Source organism: Gymnoscopelus microlampas (assembly GCF_963454915.1).
Source record: "Gymnoscopelus microlampas genome assembly, chromosome: 1".
Lineage (NCBI taxonomy): Eukaryota > Metazoa > Chordata > Actinopteri > Myctophiformes > Myctophidae > Gymnoscopelus > Gymnoscopelus microlampas.
The window spans coordinates 18530195-18556712 of NC_139962.1; the positions used below are offsets into that span (position 1 = coordinate 18530195).

Genomic DNA, 26518 nt, shown 5'->3' on the forward strand with positions numbered 1-26518 from the left:
AAGCTTGTTATGCTATTCATGGCCTTTTCCTTGGTGGGGTGATTAATAGTATTTGGTAACATGATATTAAGGGAACTCTTGGACACATAATGGAGAGTAATAGTTCAAAAGGACACCCTGCCTCTGAAAGCCTTGACATTCTCCAAGGGAGGACAGTACTTAGTCATTTATGATAATCTAGCAGTTTTTGCCATTTTTTCCTGTGTCTTGAAATATAATTTCTATCAATTCTTATCCAGAGCGACTTACAAAGTACAAAGTGGCTTGAACTCCAGGATGGCATGTAACGGTATACAGTACATCAAACCTAGCTATAACATACTATTTAACCCATTTAGACCTGGAACACATGCATCTGTGTCGCTTTTTAATTTGAGCTATAAAGCGTTATTTTACACTTTGGCTAATCAAAAACAGCAGATCTACAAGCTCATAGCGCGGCACCGAGTGCCGCGCTATGAGCTTGTAGATCTGCTATTTTTGAAAAATCGTGAAAATGTTTGCAAATCTTTGAATATATATTGTTTAAAGCGAACATTTTTAACTCTATTCTTTGCTTATGGGGGTCCCTGGAACAACATATGTTGAGATGGGGGTCGGCGGCAAACAAACAAGCAAACAACATACAGTATGTAAATAACTTAAATAGCATTATGTCAACAATTAACCTGCATACATATGGATAACATAACTGGTAACTACTACTGCTACAAAGAAGAAGCATTGGCCTAAGGATGTACAGTAGGAGGGACAGACACCTTACTGATCAAAGTGTGCGAGAATGGGTGTAGAGCTGGATGGTATCCTGCACACAGGAAGGTTCCATGCCTTTGGTTGCCTTATAGAGCATCACCTCTCCTCCAAAGGATGAACACTATTTATTTTAGAGACTCCATGGTCTTACTTCTAAGCCAAAATGTCCACTTGTACACTAGACATCTCAAAATCTACCAGTGGGTGGATTGCCATCAAACTTGCAGAGTGCATTACACCCTCATACAAATATCTACGCTCTTTCATTAGACTGACGTATTCTGAAGTAATGAGTGGAATTGTAGGTGACCGGATTCTGCGTCGATTACATAATTGCAACAATCCCAAATCCGCTTGTAAATCTGTTCCCCCGGTGTATATGTGTGTGTGTGTGTGTGTGTGTATATATATCACATCTATAGTTCGGGCCACTACGCGGCCTTCACACCTACATCGCACTGCCAATCCAACTGACCGTGTCCCTTTTATTCCCATATATGGAGATCCCTGATATCATCGGTATATGCCCATATATGGGCATGCTCATACAGTATGCCCATTTATAGAGATCTCTGTATCGGTCAGTGCTCGTCCCTTTCATGTCCATATATGTGAGATCTCTGATGTCATCAGTATATGCCCATATATGGGCATGCCCACTTTTGTGCCCATATATAGAGCTGAGTGATCTGTTTGCGCCTGATGCCATGACGACACATTGAGGTTAGACAACACAAACTCAAAACGTGCACATACATGACCATGTAGGCATATACTGTATGTTTGTACATATTTGTCTAAACTAGTTCGATTGTGGTCCTTTTAAATGAAAATGTATGTGTTGTTAACACACTAGACAAGTAAAAATCACGCCCAGTGTGAAGTGGGTGGTGTGTGGTCATCACAACATGACTCACTTTAAAAAAAGGATAAGTGTTTCGCTAGCCAATCACAGTCCTGAATTTGCAAAGTCAGCCAATCACATTACAGTTAGTGGTGATGACACTAGCTGTAATGTGATTGGCTGACTTTGCAAAAGTATCGATTTGCATTAACAATGGAAGGGTTAGGGGGTATACACATTTTTTGGTCGGTGTCCAAAACTCACTTATAGGGGGCGGCTACACCGCCCCAAAAAAACAAAGTACAACGGATTGTCAATTATTATATTGTTTTTGTTGATTATTATATAGATCGACCAGATCATCACAACATCTATTGGTTCGTTCTGCCTGAAGTCTACAATAATTCCAAAAAATGCACTTGCAAATAATATTGGGGGGACAACAACAAAACGAAAAATAAAAACCTGATAACTGAGCAAAAAAAGGTAATTGAAAAACAGGAAAAGGTGTTGAAAGGGGGAGGGGGGAGGGGGGGCATTGATACCGTAACCTGTATTTGAGAAACTGTGCAGTACTTCAGCTCAGGGTAGTGAACTGGAAAACTGCTGCTCTGAAAGTGAAACAAAATATGGGCCATTCAGATTAATGCCCTCATTTACAGTCAAGCAAGGGCAAACAGAATGAGATAGAAGAGAAACGAGAGGGAAGGCAGCGAGAGACAGCTCTTGCAAACATTCAGCAGCAACTTCAATATCATTAACTCTTTAAGACCGGGATCGCATCTGTGTGTCATTTTTAGATTTCGTTGGGCCATTCAAAAATAGCAGATATACAAGCTCATAGCACGGCACCGAGTGCCGTGCTATGAGCTTGTAGATCTGCTATTATTAATAGATCTGCTATTATTATTTTCTTTTTTTTGGCGGACATTTGTACTAACTCAAATCTTTGCTTCTGGGGGGTCCCTGGAACTCAATATTTTACAAATGTTTGCTTTAAAAAATATATAATTCAAGATTTTAACACTAATTTTCACGATTTTTCCAAAAAAATAGCAGATCTACAAGCTCATAGCGCGGCACTCGGTGCCGCGCTATGAGCTTGTATATCTGCTATTTTTGAATAGCCAAAGAAATATAAAAATGAGACACAGATGCGTTCCTGGTCTTAATGGGTTAAGAAACATTGCTAGGAGTTTTCCTTTAGAAACTATCTGAGCTGTAGGGATCAGCTCTGACATTGCAGTGAGGTCAGTGTTTTTCCTAGATTGATACATGTTTTAACTAGGAATAAGATATTGTGCATTTCGATAGACAATTTATTTTGTTTAAGATTCCTCCAGGGAAAACGTACACCAGCACAGCAGTATAGTGGCAATGATAGCTTAAATAGTTTTATATATCTATAAATAAAATAGGCTTAAAGTTACGCAGTTAAACTGATTGAATTTGTTTACAAAGTGTGTTATAATAAACCTGTAAAATGGCTACTTGCACATTTCAACATAATTAAAGAGGAACTGAACAGAACCAAGTTTGGAGAGATATCAAAGCTGTCCAGTTGAGAGAAACCTTGTTGATTTCTTTTGCAGCTGAATATAGAGTATGCAGTTACTTTCATATAGTATTCATACGTCCTATTAACAAATTATCCATGCACTGAAGGGTAGAATTCTGTACATTTTCATTATTCTTAAACATTTTACTAGGACTGAAACTCTAAAGGTAGGGGTAGGGATATTTTAAGGGTTTTGTTAAAAGGTTATTGCACTATATTATGATAATAACCATTGCTATAGAGTGTTTATTCAGTCACAGGGGTCTCCACGTCTCTCCAGCTCATTAATAAACAGGAAATGCATTTTTCGGGTGGGTTGCCAGTCAGGAGAGAGTCCCCATTTATAAGCTTGAATTTGATAGTGTTCAAGTTTCAATTAGGTCCGCTCATGTCTTTGTGCCGTCACTTCCAATTTCTCTCGTTTACTCTGTATCCTGTCTGTCTGAGTTCTCTCTCCTGATTGGATAACACTGGTATCCTGACCTGAAAATGAATGTACCGTTTGCTAGAGAGCTGGAGAGACATGGAGACTCCTGTTACTGAATAAACACTCCATAGCAATTAGTACTGTCAGTCACTCTATAGCAATTAGCGCCATCAGAATATAGAGCTATTTAACACAATAAACATGCCAGAAATAATCTAGTCACGTTCTGTGTTGTTGTAATGTAGCCTTTGTTAGTCTTCTCCATTTTCTGTAAAGACGATGGTGCTCTCCTAGCCCCGACGTCATTCAAGTCCTCAACGAGTGAATTGACCTGCTCTATATTTGGTTCAGACGTCCCACATGTGCTGTGACTTCAACCTCCTGTTTCTCCATGTCCCCTGGGGACCCCTGCTGCAGTCAGTTAGCCCAGCCGTGCGCAGGACGACATTTCAGAGTTAACCCATTAAAGCCGGGAACGCATCTCTTTCTTTGGGCTTTTCAGAAATAGCAGATCTACAAGCTCGTAGCGCGGCACCGAGTGCCGCGCTACGAGCTTGTAGATCTGCTATTTTTTGGAAAGACCTTGGAAATTTTGTTCAAATCTTTATATATTTTTCGAACATTTTTAGCTCAAATCTTTGCTTCTGGGGGATTCTACAATTGTCTTCTAAATTAAAAAATAATAATCTCAAGGACCACCCAACATGATATGTATTTGGCCGTGGACCCCCATTTCAAAATATTTTGTTCCAGGGACCCCCCCAGAAGTTGTAACAGAGTAAAAAAATGTTCACGATTTCTTTCAAAAATAGCAGATCTACAAGCTCGTAGCGCGGCACTCGGTGCCGCGCTACGAGCTTGTATATCTGCTATTTTTGAATAGCCCAAAGAAATCAAAAAATGACACGCACAGATGCGGTTCCCGGTCTAAATGGGTTAATGTTTTATTTCTGGTTCATAACCGCCGTAGCAGAGCGCAACACACTGCTGCACTGCCTGGGAGCCTTGGAGCCGTTCTCCTGAGACTCGGTTAGGAGTCAAGCTACCTTAGCTGTGAAGTTAGCCAGATAAGGCGCCTCATTTTTCTCTTTGATTTATGACTGTTTTTGTTTCCCTGGGAATGGGATGATGAATTTGTTTTCCCCTTTTTTTTTTTTTTTTTTTTTTTGCTCTCTCGCTCTCTCTCTCTCTCTCACACTCTCTCTCACACACACTCACTCACTCATTCACTCACTAACACACACACACACACACACACACACACACACACACACACACACACACACACACACACACACACACACACACACACACACTGCAATGTAGAAGGGCCAAGAATCAGGTGAATAAACATGTCTTAAGAAATGTAGCGGGTCCCTCTTCAATTGTATTTTCTTTATTGATTTGAACCCTTTACACACATACTGTACATATACAGTATGTACTAGTGATGCACGGGGGCGACCGACAACCCACCCGACCCGTGGGTCGACAGGGTTTTGGTGGGTTCAGATGCAATTAGCGGGTTCGGGGGCGGGTAGGTCTGCCACGCTTGCCTTAACTCAACGAGCGGGTTTTGGGTCGTTGATTAAAATGTTTTGGGGTCGGGTAGGTTTAATGGGTGGGTTGGGTGTGTGTGTGTGTATGCTATACAGCTGTGCACTGTCATGCAATTACGGGCTGTACTTAACCATCTGTAATTAAATCATCTGTGTCATTTTAGATTTGAGCTATTTATATATATAGCAACATAGGTTTTTAGAAGGCATTATCTCCATTATTCTAACTTATTGTGTTTTTTGTTGTTGTAAATTATCGCCCTACTTGATCATACTATAGTGTCACACAAAATCATCAAAAGTAGCAGATCTACAAGCTTGTAGATCTGCTACTTTTGCTTTATTTTTATTTGAATCCTGAAAAGTAACATTTTTGGACATAATTATGTTGTTTCCATCCGACAGAGAAGATTTGTAGAATGGGACTCAGGTCTTAATGGGTTAAGAGCACATGTCACATGTTTTACACACACATGCAGAGGTGATAGATGAAGTGACCGTGGGAATGTATTTTCTTAGAAATAAAAATGGTTGGAGATGGTTTATTTCCATTTCCATTCTCTCCACGGCACACAGCTCAAAACACTGAGGACAGCCAGACGGAGAGTGTGATTGAAGTATCTCATTTAGGATGTGGGAGGGATGCTAGACGCTAATGAAAACCCAGCACTGCCACAGCAGGCCAGATTGGCAAACACAGCTCAAAAGTACTTTCATTACATTATTACTCATTACTTAAAAAGTTCAGCCAGCATATCTGCACATACAACTTAAGCTGTCAAACTAAAACATAAGATATTCATTCTATTATAATTATTAACGTCAACAAAAGAAGGAAAAAAACTAAGAGAAACATGCATGGCTGCACGATATTGTTTACAGTAATACATATGTATAAAAAAAAAACAATTAAAAGATGACACTAGCTGTCTCTTGTAAGAGCCACTCATCACAGTAAATGGAAATGGTTTCCTTTCCTAGAGTACAGAAGGCCTGACGTCACTCGTTCATCCCCTGGGTCATAAAGTAATTTCTCTATGGAGAATAACAGTGGGTCATCATAGAATCGTCTCAATTAAGAATTGCGGTCCAAAAATAAACAAACTGTCTCAGCGATATTGTCAGGGAGGAGGCTCTATATCGTTTATGATAGTCAGTCACTCATATTTGATACAGTCTGTTTCTGGCAAAAATGTAACCAATTTGGCGGAAGTAACGTTAGGGTTTTCTCACCGTCAGTTGATGCTTCATCCGCCAAGAGTCAATCCGCTGGGATCACTTGTTTATTTTTGGACACAGTTCTTATTTGACGTGATATTAAACACGTCTATAGAAATTCAGAAGGGGGGAAATAAAAACGCGACCCAGGTAGGATGTGTAAATTGCGTCAGCTTTCGGTGCTCTATATTTATGTCATTTAACCTCTTGACTTTCACCCTAGTATCACTATCTTGGGCATGTCATACTGTATCTTTTGAAATTGCTCAAAAATGTCAACATAAATGCAAAGAAGTATATAGGGCTTAAGTGGTTAACCGAAGACATCCTTATACAAATAATATACCAAACATACCTGTATATCAGCTTTAGCATTTAGAGAGTATTGTTGTATTGGTGTTTCCAATCTTAGAGTCTAAGGGATCCAACGACCTTTCAAAGTGCAATGAAAATCATGCATCACAAATTCACTACATCATTGATTTAACCCATTAAGACCAGGCTGGAACGCATCTGTGTCATACTTTGGCTATTAAAAAATAGCAGATATACAAGCTCATAGCGCGGCACATTTTTGAGAAATCGTGAAAATGTGTGCAGATCTTGGAATATATATTGTTTTAAAGCGAACATTTTTAACTCAAATCTTTGCTTCTGGGGGTCCCTGGAACAACATATTTTGAGATGGGGGGTCGGCGGCCAAATACATATCATTTTGGGGGTCCTTGACATGAAAAAGGTTTGAGCACCACTGATATAGAAACACACGTTTTTCAGAATACTGTCGGGATTTAGAAGACATTTGTAGAATTGGCTTCCGGTCTTAATGGGTTAAAGCCTTTACTGATAAACAAGTGGAATTACACTTTTGTGTGACAAAACAAGCCAGTTCCTCCCCTCCCCTTCACACCTGCCCAAATGACAGCCAACGTGAGTCACAGGCTGTGCTGGATAACCCACCAGAGTGAGAAGCATGGGTGTGTAGGACAGGGTGAGAAGCAGCTAGGTTTTGACCTGACATGTACACATGCTGGTCAGTAGTGCTTTGTTTGATACAGGGTAGGTAGTACTTTAAGCATCCAATTATGAACCCGTCTTTGCTGCCTGTTGAAACACTGCCAGCTAGTGATGCATGGTCGGGTGGGTTCGGGGTAAGCTTCAGTAGAAAGTGTGTGTGTGTGTGTGTATATGTGTGTTTGTGTGTGTGTGTGTGTGTGAGAGAGAGAGAGAGTTCATGTTCAATACAGTATGAACCTACACATAACCTAAGGCTATTATTTTGTTAAAGTTGACTATTAATAGCAGAGAAAGAGAACAACACATTATCAGAGAAAGAGAGACAGAGTTCTTTTCTGTCTTTACTAAAGAGTTACTTGTTTTGCTGCTAATCAATTTTAAAGGAGTTTGGGATAATATGCCTGTTTATTTAGCTCTGTCATGCCAATCGTGCTACTGTGCTATATAAATTAGATGGGTCAATATATGAAAAATATCTCTTAACCCCAAATACGTTTTTTTTTCTCCAATTGATTCTGGTACCTCTCGTGTGCCAGTGAATGTAATGGCAGACCTGGCTAATCCCACAGGGTGAAATTCATCTTTCAGCTTCACCCAGACGGCTCAGATGGTTCTGATGAGCACTCAAGAGGGGATTAGTTAGGGGTTAAGTGTCTTGCTCATGGACACCTTGACACATAGCCGGGGCCGGTAATTAAACCTGGGACCTTCTGTTTCCCCAGTCGGCCTCTCTACCGATTCAGCTATGGCCGCCACAAGGCCAAAGGACAGGGCTTAAAAAACAGCTTATGGAAAGTGGTCTTTTTTGCCAACTCAAAGAAAATGTTGTCCAAGTCCAAAGCTGATGGCAGTTTTAAAGTGTGTGGCATCAACACTTTAAAATAAATCCTTGAACATAACATGTTCCCAGTTTATATTCATCTGGTAGTGACATGACATCTCTGATGGCTAGATTTTCAGTATGCCATTTACACTTAGCCTGACACTCAGCCTGAGTTTTCATTTCGTTTCACTCCATCATTCAGTCTGAAAGCCCTCTCAATGCAGCCGATTTCTGAGATGGGGGCGTGGCCAAAGTGGGACTCCACTATGAACCAACGCGATTGGTTCATACTGGATTATCCCGATTCCCGATTCGTCGTACAGATTTTCAACCGAGAAACACCCGCCTTCGACAGCGTCACCGGACCCTGAATGCGAAGCAAAGGATTCAGGGGGTGGAGCCAGGCTAATTTACAACTTACCCAATTGTAACAAAATCCATTGAAAAACCTTTTAGTTCAACCATACTGTATATTGACTCGTCTATAATGGAGGCATAACTTTGCCAACGTAGCTGAGTGAAAAAAAAAATACACTTCAGTTTTACTACCTCTGAGTGTCCTTTTTTAGCCTCGATTCACATCTTTGGGGGCATCGGGGAACTGGTAGTTAGTGCATATGCAGTCAGTGCAATTAGCATCAGCTCATATACCCTTAGGTTCCGCTGACATCTGGCCAACAACTAGAAGAGTAGGGGAACTCCATGCATGAGCTAATGAATATTCATGTCGAATAAAGCCCACCTCATCTGAAAATTGACGGAGCATAGAAAGGGTACTCTGAAAATTACACAAATGTTCTCTTGTAACCAGTGGTGGAAAAAAGTACTCAAATTCTCTACTTAAGTAAAAGTACCAATACTGCAATATAGAAATACTGTGTTACAAGTAAGAGTCCAGAATTTAAAATTTACTTGAGTAAAAGTACAAAAGTATTTTTATCAGAATGTACTTAAAGTACCAAAAGTAAAAGTACTAAAATGTTTGAAAATAGCAGATCTACAAGCTCACAACGCGTCGCGGTTGTGAGCTTGTAGATCGGCTATTTTCAAATAGCCTAGGTATAAAATAAGGCTAAAGTGGTTAATGTATGTTTTATAACGTAATGATTTATATCTGAAAAGTAACTAGTAACTAACCTTTTCAAATAATTGTAGTGGAGTAAAAGTATAATATTTGCCTCTGAGATGTAGTGGAGTAGAAGTAAAAGTACTGATAATTGAACATACTCCAGTAAAGTAAAAGCACCTCAAAATTGTACTTAAGTACAGTACTTGAGTAAATGTAATTAGCTACTTTACACCACTGCTTGTAACACAGTAATAGTAATAGTTTGAACACATTGGCCTAATATACTCAAGAGATTCAGATGAACTCTTTTTTTTATTGCTCGCACATGCACCTATACCATATTTCAGGAAGTTGCACTTGAACCTTTCGTAGCACCAGCACACACAGAAGGCACACTTCACTGTTTTATTGTCACACTGAAGCCAAGAGAATTCTTTTTCAGTATTCTACGTGAAACTCAAACCTCTTTTTCACCTTCTCGCCCGCCGCCCTGTTTCTCTGGGGTTTCATCATGTTCATCTCGATCACTAATCCTGTGTTGTGTTTTTATGAGATATGCAGGCACAGGTGGTGTGAGCCCCGGAGCTTCGAAACGATACACATTATGTGTCTAGCTAACAACGCACTTGCTGTGCCTCAGCCTTTCTATATATATTGTCACAGTAATTGATCATGCACGCACACACACACACACACGCACGCACACTGTGTAGAGAGTAGGCACAGGAAAAAGACAAAAGGACAAATCTCCCAATTCTCATGTAAACCAATGAAATAAATTCTGACGACATCATTAAAAAAATAAGCGGAATGTGACCAGAATGGTCAAAGTGGGGTTCAGGATCGAGAATCAATTCTATCACGGAAATCGATTCTGTTGAGAATTGGAAATCGGTAAGGTCTTTGCCTCATCAATTCTCTTAAACATTGTAGCGGGACCTGACAGGACGTTATGTCTCGAGAGAGACGAGAGTCGTGGCATTGATTGGAAAAATTAGTGGCACAAACATATGTCTTTCTAATGAAGCTTTTGACTTCTGTGGAATTTCTTGTCGGTAAAAGCTAGGAACATGAAAGTAATGGTTTGCTTACGCATATTGCTTCAATGTTGCGCATCCACGAATTATAGACGAGTATAGTGGGATCGATAAGGAATTGGATCGATAAAGGGATTGAAATCAATACAAAAAAAATAACCATCCCCATCCCTAGGTTGAAGTTTATCGTTTATAGATCTTTTATATTACTATCATCTCAGTAGAGTGGGGACAGAGTAGTGTTAAAAAAAAAAATCGGTTCCGATAGTGGGTTCTGAGTTGATTGGGCCAAAAAACTGATCCTGCTACAGACTTTTCATTTCATCCATGTCATTATAGTATTTCATTTTATTTCTTTCAAAGCGGAACTTTTCTCAACGTTTGGGGAAAAAAGTATAAAAATGGTGTGGAAAAAATAAGAAAAAAACCCTGCTATGAGTGTACGTACCCTTAGATGGCTTTAGTTTGGTCTCATCATACCTCTCCCTGTCCTGCCCGTCATGACACAAAGACCCTTGGATATGAAGCATTGCCTCATCCTGATTGTTCTCTCTCTCTTGTAGATGAGATTTTCTCTCCGTGTCGCACAAGGGTCAGTCTGTCTATCGGCTTGTCTCTCTCCTGCCTCTTAGCCCGTTAATACCTGGAACGCATCTCTGTCACTTTTTCATTTGAGCTACAGTAAAAAACATTATTTTACACTTTGGGCTATTCAAAAATAGCAGATATACAAGCTCATAGCGCGGCACCGAGTGCCGCGCTACGAGCTTGTAGATCTGCTATTTTAGAAAAATCGTGAAAATGTGTGCACATCTTTTCAATATATATTGTTTAAAGCGAACATTTTTAACTCTATTCTTTGCTTCTGGGGGGTCTCTTGAACAAACAATTTTGAGATGGGGGTCGGCGGCCCAAATACATATCATTTTGGGGGTCCTTGACATGAAAAAGGTTTGAGCACCACTGACATAGAAACATACGTTTTTTCAGAACACTGTTGGGATTTAGAGGACATTCGTAGAATCGGCTTCAGGTCTCAATGGGTTAGAGCGGTTTGATTTGTTTCGGAGGTCCCCTGTCGTTGACAGATTTGAGAGCCAAGCTGCGTCACACAGTTCTCTCCCTTCTGTCCCTTCACATCGACAGGTTTTTTTCAGGCGCGGGATGTCGTCGTCCCTGCTTGTCACCGCGGTCCCCGACAGCGCCGGGGGACCGCTAGTTTCCCCCGTGCAATAATTCCTGCTATGGATCAACTGATTATTTTCCCCCCTGCTCTCTGCCTCACCTACTGATGATGAAAAACTAGCACGCTGTTGCTGCTGAGCCATGCATTTCAATGAAGCTCTTGTCAAGACCCCGGCCCTGCCTACTCAATATCCAGGCTGGCCCGGGCCGTGGCCCCTGTGCGAGGGTGTGGGGGGGGGCTAAATTGAATTTTCTTCTCTGACGCAGAAGCCTCATTCTTCACCTACCTTTGGCAGCAGCCATGCCTGTCTCCATCAGCTTGTGGCCCTGACGGTCTTTGTTGAGCTCCCTCATTTTCCTGACCCTGTCTCACCCTCATATGCATACACACAGTAAACACAACACATATGTAACGCACACTCGCACGCACGCACACACACACTCGCAGTCTCGCACATGCGCACACACACACACGCACACACGCACACACACGCACACACACACACACACACACACACACACACACGCACCTGGGTGCAGAAGCCTGCACACATAAGTGCTTTTCTAGCCTTTCTACTTTATGAGTGTCAGTCATTTGAGGGCAGTTATTTTCTTGAGAGCTGAGGTGAGATGGAGGTTATGCCTCCAGGACTCTAATCAAACATGACAATTTTTACTGAAATGTTTCAACTCAAGGTGAAAGTCTTTTTTTTCCCGCTGCTTAACGGGATTTCTTTTTTCTAGCGTAACACTGTTTTTTGTTGCTTAATCTAAATGTATTTCATAAAAGGATTGAAGCAGTACTACCTCTGGTAGTGCACACGCACACACTTTTTCAGATTATTATTAACCACTTAAGCCTTGTATACTTCTACCCTACTCTTCTACCCTATACACTACTATGTCTGCTTATTTTAAAACTTTTAGGAACATGGCATTTTTTTGACGATGACATACCCAAATAGTAACATTTTTTAACACTAATATATTTGTTCTTCACAAAGAAGTTGCATGTGGGTGTTGTCTACAGTATGTTAAAGGGATTCTAGGCAAAGATATCAGAGATCAACAAAAGAAAAAAAAACTGACACCATCCCTCCACTCCACCCTCAATCACAGAACATTGAGCGAGGACGCTGATAGGACAATTCACACGGACACGGATGCGCACATGCGTGCGTTTCATTTATGTCCCGGACAGAGCCTGATACCCGGATGTCAAAACATAAATAGTATGGAAAATACGGATTTCAGAAAGAGGACTGTTTCAATGCAGGAAAACACCCCAGCATCATTACATAGTGGCTGATAGAGGGGAAGGAATGCAAAATATATATACATATACATATTTTTAAATTTAGGCTTAAAGTTACCTAGAATCCCTTTAAAGTTACGGGATAATAGATTTGGCATTAATTGGAATGGTATCACTATTGAGAACATACAGGCAGACAGTGGATGAAAGCAAGTTATGCCCTCCCCCCATTTTATTTGAATAAAATGCCACCCAAGGTAAGCGTGTACCAGAAGAAGAGCCCAACATTAAGCATTGATGGGACACCACATTGTAAGGGTTTGGGTATGATATCAAATCGCCTACCTTTATGCTGACGAGAAAGTGTCTACCGCTTAAGTAAAATTCAAAACACACTGGAAATGACAACACAATAGGCAATTCATGAGGACTGCATGATCAATTGTGTCAAAAGCAGCACCCAGATCCAGAAGGACAATAATAGAGCAACAGACAACGGAAGGTCATGGAGCACTTGTTTCGGGAAGGCAGTTTCTATGCTCTGGAGGGTGCGGAAGCGTGGCTGAGCGTTTTCAAATAGGATGCTATTATTCCGCTGTTGCTGTGAGCTGTTACAGTTTTGTATTGTCCATTATGATCATTCACATAAAACATTTCATGTAAATCTTTATCTGTCTAGATAATTGAAATTTGAGATACTGTCAGTCATAGCACAAAGTGTCCAGTCCAAATGCCAATTCTAATGTGGGCTTTTTTGTTGTTGCTGTAAGCATCATTATTCCCATTTAGCCTATATTTCATTGTCTGAAATTGCATCTGTGCTTCCTGAACTTTTGATATTGGAAATTAAGTTGTTTTTGCTACACACAATGACGTAAAAACGGATAAATGAACGCATGGACACATGCGTATCTGTAACCCCCTACTCTTTTTCAGCTAATTTAATTCTGATAACAGCCTCACAATTCATGTTGTCACCTTGAGAGTTCCTGTTGATTTGATTATTTGATGCTGGACAGCATGCAGCTTGTTGATTAGTACTGTACAAACGCTGCATGCTAATGGACATGTTTCATTTTCCCACTCTCAGAGAAGTGGCACAATTCTCTCTCTCTCTCTCTCTCTCTCTCTCTCTCTCTCTCTCTCTCTCTCTCTCTCTCTCTCTCAGAAACACGTAATCTTCTCTCACCCTCTAAAGTGCCGATAATTAAATGTGTCTATTTCTGAATAAATACCTCAAACTATTTTCTTTGTTATATAGAACTAATTAAATATGAGAAAGGGTCTAATAGTATGGCTTCCCTGAGCAACCTGTAGCTATGGACATGACACGTTACTAGGTGTGCAATTTGTTAATGAAGCAATATGCCAACATAAGCTTATAGCTGTGATTGGCATAGCAGCATCAATTGAGCAAACTTGAGCTACGTGGAATGACACTTCCTGGTTCAGAGAGGTTTTGACGGAACAGCGCCTCTAACGTTGCAGAGCCGAATAACACCCACTGAGACTAGTTTGTGAGGTGTAATGCGGTCCTCCGACCTGTGTGGCAGTAGTGAGCTGGTGCCGTGATGGCGCTGCCGAAGATTAAAAAAAAACAGAAGTGGTGTCTCCGTCCGGTGGATTATTTTACATTTTGGCCAAAAAGTGTATTTTAGACGTGAGGGGGGATGGCTCAGAGTGTTCCCACTTCGTAAAGGTGGCTTTCAACTCCATAAAACCGTCTTTGTTTTCGTGAGTAGGGAAAGTGTATTCTTTATTTTTGCTCCCGACGAGAGCCTAGGCAGCCCGTGGTCGCATAGCCTTAAGGCAGGGGTCTTCAACAGGGGGTCCGGGACCCCTAGGGGGTCCTCAGAGTTACTAGAGGGGGTCTGTCAAATCTTTGTGTGATGTGATGTGATTTTTTTTTACCTTAACCACTTGAACCCTAGCATCCCTTTTCTGAGGAGAACTTTAGTTAAAAAAATAGCCGATCTACAAGCTCACAACGCCTCGCGCTGCGAGGCGTTGTGAGCTTGTAGATCGGCTATTTTTTGGCAAAGAGGTGTTTGGTGTAGAGGGAAAAAAGAGCAGACCAAGTAAACAAAAAAAGTTAAATCTGAAACACAATTTTATACAATATAGTGGGGGTCCCTGCTTCATCTCTCTCTCACCTAGGGGGTCCTTGGCCTGAAAACGTTGAAGACCCCTGCCTCAAGGGGAACGAGAGAGAACCTGAAAGGCTGTGGACCAGAGCTACCAGCTACCTATGTTTGCACTGTCTCAGTGAGGCAGATGCGTTACACTGAAGCAACAACATACACACGTTTTCAAGTATTGAACTCAGAATGCCTACAGTACCTCTACACCAGGGGTCTTCAACAGGGGGTCCGGGACCCCTAGGGGGTCCTCAGAGTTGCTACAGGGGGTCCACCAAATCTCTGTGTGATAGGATCATTGTTTTTTTTACATTAACCACTTGAACCCTAGCATCCCTATTCTAAGGACAACTTTAGCCGAAAATAGCCGATCTACAAGCTCACAACGCCTCGCAGGGCAAGGCGTTGTGAGATTGTAGATCTGCTATTTTCGGCAAAGAGGGAAAAACGAGCAGACCAAGTACAGAGTGAAAGTTCACTAAGTATTGATGGTTTAAGTCGTTAAATGTCTGAAAATACACATTAATATGAATCCAACATCTATGAAAAGCCTTAATCAGCAACACAATTTTATGTAATATATAGTGGGGGTCCCTGCTTCATCTCTTTCTCAGTTAGGGGTTCCTTGGCCTGAAAAGGTTGAAGACCCCTGCTCTACACCAACACAGTGCAAGAGATTCCATTTCCACCTGAGATACGAGTGAGTCCAGGGAATCGATATACAAGAATAGAATGAGAATGGAATATGCTGTATGATATTAGTCTGACAACATGGAAGTGTGTGTGTGTGTGTGTGTGCGCTTTATCAACGACCACCTGGGCAATATTCAATATTTGATGCTGTGCAATTGTCCTTTATTTTTTGTTGCTGTGATTAAGTGTTTTTTTTGTTTTTTTTCATTCAAGTAGGCTTATATTTCAGAATCAGAATCAACTTTATTGTCACATCACAGGTTTACAGGTGTAAAGAAGTGGGTGAAATGCGTTTTTTTCTTTGGCAAGCTCCATTATTTGTGTTGTTTTCAGAAAGGGAAGAGAAAGTAGGGAGAAGAGAGGGGTGGGGGGGGGGGGGCAGGTAGAGCAAGGACAAAAAGAAAAATCTAACAAAAGATATCTGCGTATATACACACATATCCAGCTGGTACAGTGTGTACATACAATGGCTTTCTATTTTAGATTTCACCCATGGTTACATTTTCTCCATTAAAGGTGAAACTAAATAAATAGAGTCTGAACACTGAAGTAAACTTTCTCCATAGTCATTAAAACATGACCAAACTTTGTCTAAACTAACATCACGTGCCATTCAATAGGCTCTATGCACAGCAGCCATATTGGGAATGAATTGGGCCCCTTCCTTACTTCCTTCACAGGTGTTACCAATAATACTAATTAAGGCTCTGTTCCATTTAGTGTGGCACAGTGGTTGTCTTATTTTCAAGGACCCCCATAACTCTGAGAGTGTACAAATGGAACCAAATGGACCCTTACGGGTTCATTTGGTTCCATTTGTACACTCTCAGAGTTACACACCCACCATAAGGGGCCATTTGGGAACCAAAATGGAGTGTTTCTAGTGAGCCAACATGCACAATATCAGCACCCTGACTTCATTAGTATCATTGGTAACACCTGTGAAGGAAGTAAGAAGAGGCCCAATTTCTTTCCAATATGGCTGCTGTGCATAGAGCCTATTGGCTGTGAAGCCCGCTTTGCTCATGCTATTGCATATTTCTCAGGATGCACTTATAGGCACACAGGAAATGAGTTGTTTATCTTGTTATTTATTTGATAATGGAAATGCATTGAGGGCCTATGGAAGCGAAAGTCAACAAGTGGCCAGCTCCGGTACTGCAAGCTTGGGCCCGACATTTGGGGCGGCTCGACCACTAGGTTTGATGCACAAGCTCGCTCATTTGGAAGTATAGTTTGTGATGTGCATGCTCTATTGCAGTGGTTCTCAAACTTTTTCATGTCAAGGACCCCCAAATTGACACTTATTAGCCCGCGGACCTCCATGTGAAAAGATAAGCCAGGGACCCCCATAAGAGAAGATTTTTTTACGGCTCTAGCAGTGATTCTGAATGATTGTAATTTACGGACCCCTATTTAATGGCATTTCTATCTCTGGGACCCCAATTCATATTGTAAAACCAATGTTAATTTAACTCTGAGAGTGTACAAATGGAACCAAATGGACCCGTTCCTATAAATCATTTAGCTGGGGACCCCCTGGTATCCCCTCAAGTACCCCTGGGGGTCCCCGGACCCCACTTTGAGAACCAATGCTCTATTGTCATCAAGTTGATGACCATTGACCAAACCCGATTGGAGGGTTTACTTCTTGGGGGGAGTATGCACTGGGTGAGCAACTTGCATTGAAATGAGTGGGTGGGGATTTTCAGTCTGTCGTCCAGATATTATGTGGCTCTATGGTTGCAGGATTATGTTATGGGACTTAACCCATTGAGACCTGAAGCCGAGTCTCCTAAATCTCAAAAACGTATTCTCAAAATTCTCAAAAACGTATATTTCTATATCAGTGGTGCTCAATCTTTTTCATGTCAAGGACCCCCAAAATGATATGTATTTGGCCGCGGACCCCCATCAAAATATTTTGTTCCAGGGACCCCCAGAAGCAAAGATTTGAGTTAAAAATGTTCGCTTTAAAAATATATATATTCAAAGATTTGCACACATTTTCACAATTTTTCAAAAATAGCAGATCTACAAGTTCATAGCGCGGCACTCGGTGCAGCGCTATGAGCTTGTATATCTGCTATTTTTGAATAGCCAAAAGTGTAAAATATTGCTTTTTAGCTCTAAAAATGACTCAGTTCCAGGTCTTAATGTGTTGATGTCTAGTGTTATGTCACGGTGTATATTTGGTGATGATATACAGTATATTCTTTTGTAACGACATCAGTGTGATAGCTGTTTGTTATTATTATCATCCCATTTCTCTGTGATTTCGAGTCACTTTGTGCGGTAGATATACCGCACAACAGTGTTGTGCAGTCACACTGGAAACATAGTCGATATACCAGCGTGTTGTGAGGTCGTAGATCGGCTTTTTTTGTCTTTTGACGCCGTAGTACGATGGAGTATAAAACCGAGGAAAAAGAAGTTGGGGTGACAGTCGTTGCAGAACTATATGAACAAAGACGACTTTACAAAATGTGCTGTCTTTGAGTCCTGTGTATTAGCATTTTGACGGGGAGCTGTCATAAATAATCATAACATGGATATATGCTGAACGTGGTCTAATTCCACAATACAAGAATAGATACACATCCTTGAATACCCTTTACAGCCTTTTAAGATCCCTCTTGAAGATAAAAAGTGACTCTAAAATGCAGTGCTGGAAAGATTATAAATGTTCTTTTCCCCAGGCACCTTTATGAAGAAAAAAAGTACGTTGAGAAAAGGGTTTGGGAGAGAAAAAGTGAATAGAGTGTGTGGGGACCTTTCCTTTTTTTCCCACCCTCAGGCATATTGAAATCCTGCTCAGTTTGGTTTATAGCACAGTGATACAATAATTGTAGTTAAAATAAACAGCCCTGTGGTTTTCTTTAGGCTGACTTAACTACTGTACGGCTAGCTCACAGAGTTTTTCTCTGGCATGTGAATGGGGGGTGAATATCATCAGTATTGATATTGGCCCATGTGAACATGGAAATCCTGTTTTATGGGATATCGGCCAACATTTTTGGTGTGTGTTCCTAATTTCTGTCTCATGCAATACCACATTTATTAACCCGTGCGGACCGGGGATGCATCTGTGTCATTTTAAGATTTATTTGGGCTATTCAAAAATAGCAGATCTACAAGCTCTCGGTGCCGCGCTATGAGATTGTAGATCTGCACTTTTTTTTTTTAATCGTGAAAATATGTGCAAATCTTTATATATATTTTTTTTATTTTGATTTGGGGGTCCGCTACCAAATACATATCATTTTGGGTGGTCCTTGACATGGAAAAAGGTTTTAAGAACCACTGATATTATAGCAACATAAGTTTTGTTTAAAAACAGTTAGAGATTTAAAAAGACATTTGTAGAATCCCCAGAACCAAAGATTTGTGTTACAACTGATTTAAAAAAAAAAAAAACTGCTTTAAAAAAAAAAAAAAAAAAAAAAAAAGTATATTCAAAGATTTGCACAACATTTCATGATTCTTCAAAAATCATGACCTTGTAGATCTGCTATTTTTGAATAGCCAAAGACATCTGATTCTTTCCCGGTCTAAGCGGGTTAAGGATGCATCTCTTCTCCTGACAGCGGAGCCTGAAACATGCCCTTTCTGCTACTGCCAGATGCTCTTGACATTGCTCCGCTCATGTCTCGTTGTTGTCTGTTTTCTAGACTGATACGCTCTCTGATATTGATCTGTTTGTTTCCACAGCTGGGTGCAGAGCTTTGGCCATGAGGGTCTTGGACTATTGCTCGATGTATTGGAGAGGCTGCTGCTCAAGAAACGGTAAGAACCACACACACACATAGACACAAAAGGGGGGGTTTAGACATAATAATATTTTAATTTGGGACGTCCATTCTACTATCTAAAATGTCCTAATTTGCTCCGGTGTCTCTCCAGCCAGGAGAAGATTGACCGGAAGAACCAACACAAGGTCGTCCAGTGCCTCAAAGCCTTCATGAACAACAAGGTAATTCCACCCTTGTTAATGCCAGGTACACCTTGTAATTAGAGGCCGACCGATATATCAGGCATTAATGTTTTTTTCTTTTTTTACAACATCGGTATCAGCAATTATGCAACTGACACGTCCCGATTTTTTCTTTCTTTTTTTCCCTACATTTTTATCCCACGATTTCGCACCCCCCTATTTTTACACCCAGTGCCAATTGTCAATGTAATCCTGGGTACTACCTTCCCTCTGCCAACCTACACTGTAGGGAGGCCAGGGCCGAGCTCATGCCTCCTTCAATGCATGAGAGCCAACTGACCTTCTTGTCACCTGACAGGGGAGAGTTTCCCTGGTTGGACGTAGCGCGTGTAAGGAACACGTTAGTCCCACCAGTTCCTTTCCCCTCCATCATTTAAACTCAGCTCCAGTTCAAATATGAGCAATTAAAAAACACTCTAATTGATGTGCAGAAAAGACAATACATTCAGGGACTATACAGTTATTCCCCTATCTCTCATGTTCTGTTCTTATATCAACATTGTTTTGTGACAGTAAAATTACCCCCCCTCTAAAAAAAATAACTTAAGCCATGTTCGTTTTTACGTGGGAGAATCTGAAAGAAGGTTTAGGCCTGATGTCAGTATTTGGTAGCTATCTCATTGGGTGAGATCAGCCAGCAGTTGAAATATAGACGGCTATGACAGCTTAGTGAACTCTTGAGGGTGTGCCTGATTGTTGACCTGATGTACAACCTGACCTGGGCGCCATCGTAAAATGCCTCCCACCGTGACTGAAGCTTGTCTGCATGTCTGTGCATCCCATTGGGGGCAGAAATACACGTTCGGGATGCAAGTGTGTTCCACTCAAAACAGCTTCCTGTCACGGAGCTCCAGTTTTTCTTTTCTTTTTCTCTCCGCTGTCAGTCAACACTAACTATAACCCGTTGAGGCCTGAGGTTCCGATTCTGCAAAATGTCTTCTAAACGGTTTTCTGAAAAACGTATTTCCATATCAGTGGTTCTCAAACTTTTTCATGTCAAAGACCCCCCAATATGATATGAATTTGGCCGCAGACCCCCGTCTCAACTCCTTTTTTCCAGGGACCCCCAGAAGCAAAGATTTGAGTTAAAAGTGTTTGTTTTAAAATAATATATATTCAAAGATTTTGACACACATAAAAAAAAGAAAAAAGAAATAGCAGATCTACAAGCTCTTAGCGCGGCACTCGGTGCCGCGCTATGAGCTTGTAGATCTGCTTTTTTTGAATAGCCAAAGTGTAGAATAATTCTTTTTCTTTTAGCTCAAATCAAAAAAATGACACAGATGCGTTCCAGCTCTCAATGGGATAAAGGGAAGAGCGTGTTTGCCAGGTGGAGCTGAACCCCCACTGGAGACAGATATACAGCAGCTCTGGCACAGGGTGTGCTAGTAAGGTCTCGTGTAATCCGGCATCTCAACAGGCGCCAGACGCCAGGCATTTACCTGTAGGCCCCCTCTGTCAGCCCAGACCTTTCCCCCAGCCTCTGGAGGCATGGGGTTGGGGATGGGGATGGGGGGATGCACCCACAGTGCCAAGAAGACAGGTGTTCTCTGCCAGCTGTCTTTTATGCGGCTTTGCACCATTTTTTTTTTTGGCATCTTCCTATCGAAACACTACAGGCATGCGCCGTGTTGCCATTCACGAGGGGAATAATGGGAATAACCACACATTATGAAACTGAATACTTTAAATGACTTAATTATTTTGATAATTTTGAAGTTCACATTTATAGTAAGCTTAGCTGCCCTGTTGGCATTGTTTAAATGAGTAAGTAGCTGGCAGTGTAGGGGAGCATTAAGCTACATATAGCTGAGCTATGTAGCTTAGCTACATTTTGCTGTAGCTTGCGGTAGTTGAGCTACATTCATATTTGTGTACCTCGTCAAGTAATTAAGATATTTTTTTGGTTATTTTTTGGTAGCTTAGCTACTCAATTTACAAGCTACAATTTTAGGCAATAACATGAAATGAATATATTCATTTTTGATTTACCATTGGTTGCTGTGTTCTTGTACCAGAACGGAACCCCCTTTGAAATTGCAAGTCACTCATCATTATGATATTGAATTATCCACACTGTTCATATTCACAACAGGCACTCTCATCAAGATGCCTGCTGTCCATTGTTGTATGCTGATGTATAAAATAGGTTTAAAGTGGTTAGGTTAAACTGATTTTTACGCTATTAAGCAATTTTGCTGGGGACCCCCTGGAACCCCCCCAAGGACCCCTGGGGGTCCCCAGACCTCACCCAGAAAAGTCACTGCAGAGAACCATTAAAAAAATGTCTTCCATGCCAATGAATGACCTGATTTTGACTTAACATGATAAGAGCTGGGTTTCCCAAATGCCCTTTGACATTAACACTCTAATAAAGACACTGCCAGACAGGTATTCAAACCTTAAATACCTTAAACCAGGTACCGAACAGTGGCCGGATACGTGCTTTATGACTGGCCCTGGAAAAATCTGTCTGAGCTTTTTTAAGTTTATGAGTAATGACCGGCGGATGATGTCAACATGACAATTCTTCTCACCGTCTCTGATTGTATTGACGCTTTGAAAAGTTCAAAGCCATCACTTTGATTTAGAAAGTGGAGAAAGTGACGTAGAAAGTAGACAAAAGTGCAGAGATGGTCATGGAAATAATAACAATAATACACTTGACTTTTAAAGCAATTTGGGAAAATGGGTTACAAATTGCTCCATCTACGCTTTCCCCTCTCAGCTTTCCTACTTACTATCTTAATAAATTAGAATAAAGTTCAAAGGGATTATGACTAACCACTCTCCTTCTTTAAAAACACAGCATGTGTTCTCCATCGTGTCTACTGGACTAGTATGCATTAGTATTTTATTTATGGTAATATTATTGACCACTCATTTATGTCCTTGGCAAAAATACAGTTTGAGGAAAATGTCCATCACAAGCCCAAGGGTTGATGAGGGGTCATCTTTAGGAACACAGATGTTTGCTAAAGAAAATGTCAACCTTTTTAAAATAAAACTCAGTTGAGAGGCATAGTTCTTTTGGCAAGTGACTTTTTTGTAGGATATTATATTTTGTTTCATGTACATTCTCAATTTAAAGGGGCTACACCATGAATTAAAAAAAATATATTATATATAAATATTGCCCCCTAATACGTTTTAAACAGGTTGTAAGCCTAAAAAACATCCAGATATTTTTTCTCACAATCTGACTGTCTGTCATTCCAAGCTTTTTCAGCTGCAATACCAAAACGTCCTATTGGGCAGGGGGGAGCTACTGAGCAATTCTGTCTGGCCATCATCAATGCAAAATCTGTGCAAGTGACATCACTTGCCCTGCCATTCTGAAATGGCCTGTTCAGACACGCCCATTCAGGAAATCCATGAAATGAGCATGAATGACTGAATGTTAAAAATATATATTTTTTTGGGTACAAGAGACACTGGGGAGCCCAAAAAATACTAAAAACCAAAAAGAAAATGAAATTCATGGTGTAGCCCCTTAAATGCTGGGGGGAAAAAAAAGAAACTGAGATACTTTTTCTATGTAGCTGTAACTTTTCAAGCTGACCGCACGGACAAACCGCAAAAGTACAAAGGCACAGTAACAAACACACACGCACGCACACACACAGACATGACGTATACACACGCGCACAACGTTGAAAGAAGGAAAAAGCAGCTAAGATTACCTTTTTGTGCGTGAGCGAGAGGGCAGTGATGTCCGGTTGAGGTGGAGACGGAGCCATTTCAATGGGCGACATTTGTTTTCGCTCGGCTCTAGTCGGCTGCACTCGGCTCGGTCCCTGATTGGCCAACGTGTGCTAAAGGACCGTATGAGAGTAGACGGTAGACGACCGACGGTTGTACACCTACGACCGACTGTCGTGCATGCGCGGGACTCTCAATTGTATATTAGGATATAAACATATTTACACACATACAGCGTGTATATATATAATATATATATATAGTGTATATAAAAGGAGGCCTTTCTTAGTCCTGCAGGTTCAGTTTTACCTGGCTGATTGCTGCTCAGATGGAGATCATGAGCGCTGGAGGAGGAGGAGGAGCCGTTAGTGGTTAAGTGGTCTCTGGAGGCGGTCTGTTGGCTCACACAGTTTTCAAACACTCCCACCTAACAGTCTGTGCAACGGAAGCGCTAGAAATGTGCAGATTGAAAAGCGGATGCCTTTACACAGCCGTGCAAATGAGTCCTACGGTAAATCAAATAGGCTCTATGCACAGCAGCCATATTGGAAAGAAATTGGGCCTCTTCCTTACTTCCTTCACAGGTTTTTACCAATGATACTAATGAAGGCTCTGTTCCATTTCATGCAGCACAGTGGTTCTCAAACCTTTTCATTTCAAGGATCCCTATAACTCTGAGAGTGTACAAATGGAACCAAATGGACCCATTTAAGGGGACACACCTTTTTTAAGGGGTTATTATAGAACCCAGAGTGTTTCCAGTGAGCCAACATGCTCAATATCAGCAACCCTGACTCTGTTTGACCAGAATGGAACAGAGCCTTCATTAGTATCATTGGAAGTAAAGAAGGGGCCCAATTTCTATCCAAAATGGCTGCTGTGCATAGAGCCTATTAGTCAAAGCATCTAGCTCAGGGGTCTTCAACGTTTCCAGGCCAGGGACCCCCAAACTGATGGGGAGATGGAGCAGGGACCCCTACCTCAGGGATATTCAACTAGATTAGGCAGGGGGCCACAATTGTAAAATGACTTGAAGTCAGGGGCCACAACACCGTGATAACAAAACCGTTTGTTGTGTGCAATAGGTCCGATAGGACACAATAATGGACACATTGTGTCCATTATGGTAACTTATTAGGGCCTGCTTCATACTGCATTCATGCATTTTGATGTTTGATAGGAACATTTCTGTGTCAGTTCTTGGTGCACAGGCTAAGATTTTGATATGAAGAAAATAGGAAGTAGATGTCAGTGTGTTGTGTGCATGGGTCCCTGACATAGAAGCGTCTCGTATTAATGAAAGTTTTTTTCATTAGTTTTGAGCACCCAGGTGATAAGAGCACAAGCTCTTTATGATGTGTTTGAAGTGGATGAAGATGGAGAAGATGGAAGCTGGACAAAATCCACCCAAAACTAATCAACATAAAGGAGCACGACAGGGGTTTGGAGTGCAGTTCACCCATCACGGACCATTCATTTATAACTATTTCTGAGTTTAGAGTGGATGTTGTTAATAATACCAAAGAAATTATTCTCCTTATGCATCCAATAGCGTGTGTGCGTTAGTTTTGTGTCTTTGACTTTGTCCAGCTTCCATCTTCATCCACTTCAAACTATCATCAACTTCAAACTATGAGTTACATGAGCCTGTGCTCTTATTACCCGGGTGCTCAAAACTAATGAAAAAACCTTTCATTCATATGAGACGCTTCCATGACAACCAAAATTCAAAATGTTCATCCTGTACAACCAACATGTGTACAACACACATTCCATGTTTCATTTTACATTGGAACATGGAATATGTTCCAGGGACCACACGAAAACTCCGCGAGCCACCAGTTGAATAACACTGCCCTACCTCGTAGGGTGGGGGGGCTACAACATATATTGTATAATTATGTATAAAATTGTGTTTCATATGTGTAAACATACCATGTTATTGTGCATTCAATAATAAGCTATTAAAATGATACAGATTAATACTGTATATTCATGCTTGTATTTTAAACATACATGTACAAGGTACAGTGAGTAGGGTGTCCGTACCAATGCCATTTATAAACATACCTTGTTATTAACAGAGAACCAGTGTCAATACTATCAACAATCTGTCAATTGCACAATAATCATGTATAGAAGCTATTCGAAATGGACAGAATCATGATTTATTTTAAACATACATATTTAAAGACAAATGGACATTTTTGAAACAATAAAAAATGTTATATAATTATACTTTTTTAATCTAATCTAACAACAATTTCGCGGACCCCCTGCAGTACCTCCGCGGACCCCCTGTTGAAGACCTCTGATCTAGCTTGCAGCTCAGCAGAAATGGAAATTCAAAAAACATATATTTTTGAAAATATTTTTTTGTGACACATGACAGCTTCCTGTGCGTGGCTTTCAGGAGGCCTTGTTACAATAATCTGTCTACCATTCAAAGAATGTGCCATACAATAGTTATCTGGCTTGAGAGATAATGGGTTAAGTGTCTTCTTCTTGCTCAGGGACACCAACTGAGGACACTCTGTTACCCAGACGGCCTCTCTTCCCATTCAGCTATGGCTGCTTATGACAAGATATTGTTTGTTTTGTATTGTAGTGACTTGTCATACAAAAATTACGCTACATTCACAAATAGTTTTAGTAGTGCTAGGCTTCTGGTTGGTTTTCATAGTGTGCCAGCATTGGAGGTCACAAACATAACATTCCTACTATAATTCTAGTAACCTCTGTAGTGGTGAAGCTACCCGGTTCTCCTCACTGGCTGGAGCAATTGCTCTGATTTTGCACACAGCCATTGACCATTACCATCTGAACATAACTGTGAAGCCCGTTTTTCGAATTCATCAAATCTCAGCTTCTTATTAGCGTTTTTGTGTAAAACACTGTCGCCATGGTTACGGGGCTGCCCAGCTATGGGACGAACTGCCTCCCGCGTTGCCAGATCATGTGCGCATATCCCCCCACGGATGCGTCGACCGGGTATGGTCTAGTTTTAATAATTCTGTTAATTTGTTTTCATATTTTCAAATCAATATAGTTGCTCGTTGCATATGATTGCTGCTACATCCCAAGGTTGTGTTATTGGCTGTTGGCTGTAAAATTGTATTGAAACATGTTCCAGAATGATAATGATCATTTAGTCCTTCCCGTTGTGTTTCTTTTTCATGTTTTTTTGGTCTCTGTTTGAATTGTCTTTTCTCTGTTTTGTCATGCCAATTGTCTGGGGACTATTGG

The 26518-nt window shown here is 40.9% G+C and overlaps 2 protein-coding genes across 2 annotated transcripts in view; both read left to right on the plus strand.

Moving 5' to 3' along the window:
* Nucleotides 1-26518, plus strand: part of pcdh20 (protocadherin 20) — a 221721-nt gene that overhangs the window by 184279 nt on the left and 10924 nt on the right. The gene's annotated exons all lie outside the window — the stretch shown is intronic.
* Nucleotides 1-26518, plus strand: part of LOC311050480 (protein diaphanous homolog 3-like) — a 380395-nt gene that overhangs the window by 100986 nt on the left and 252891 nt on the right. The window contains exons 6-7 of the mRNA XM_084064564.1: nt 19288-19362; nt 19480-19549. Of these exons, the coding sequence (XP_083920690.1) occupies nt 19288-19362; nt 19480-19549 (145 nt within the window). The remainder of the gene's footprint in view (nt 1-19287; nt 19363-19479; nt 19550-26518) is intronic.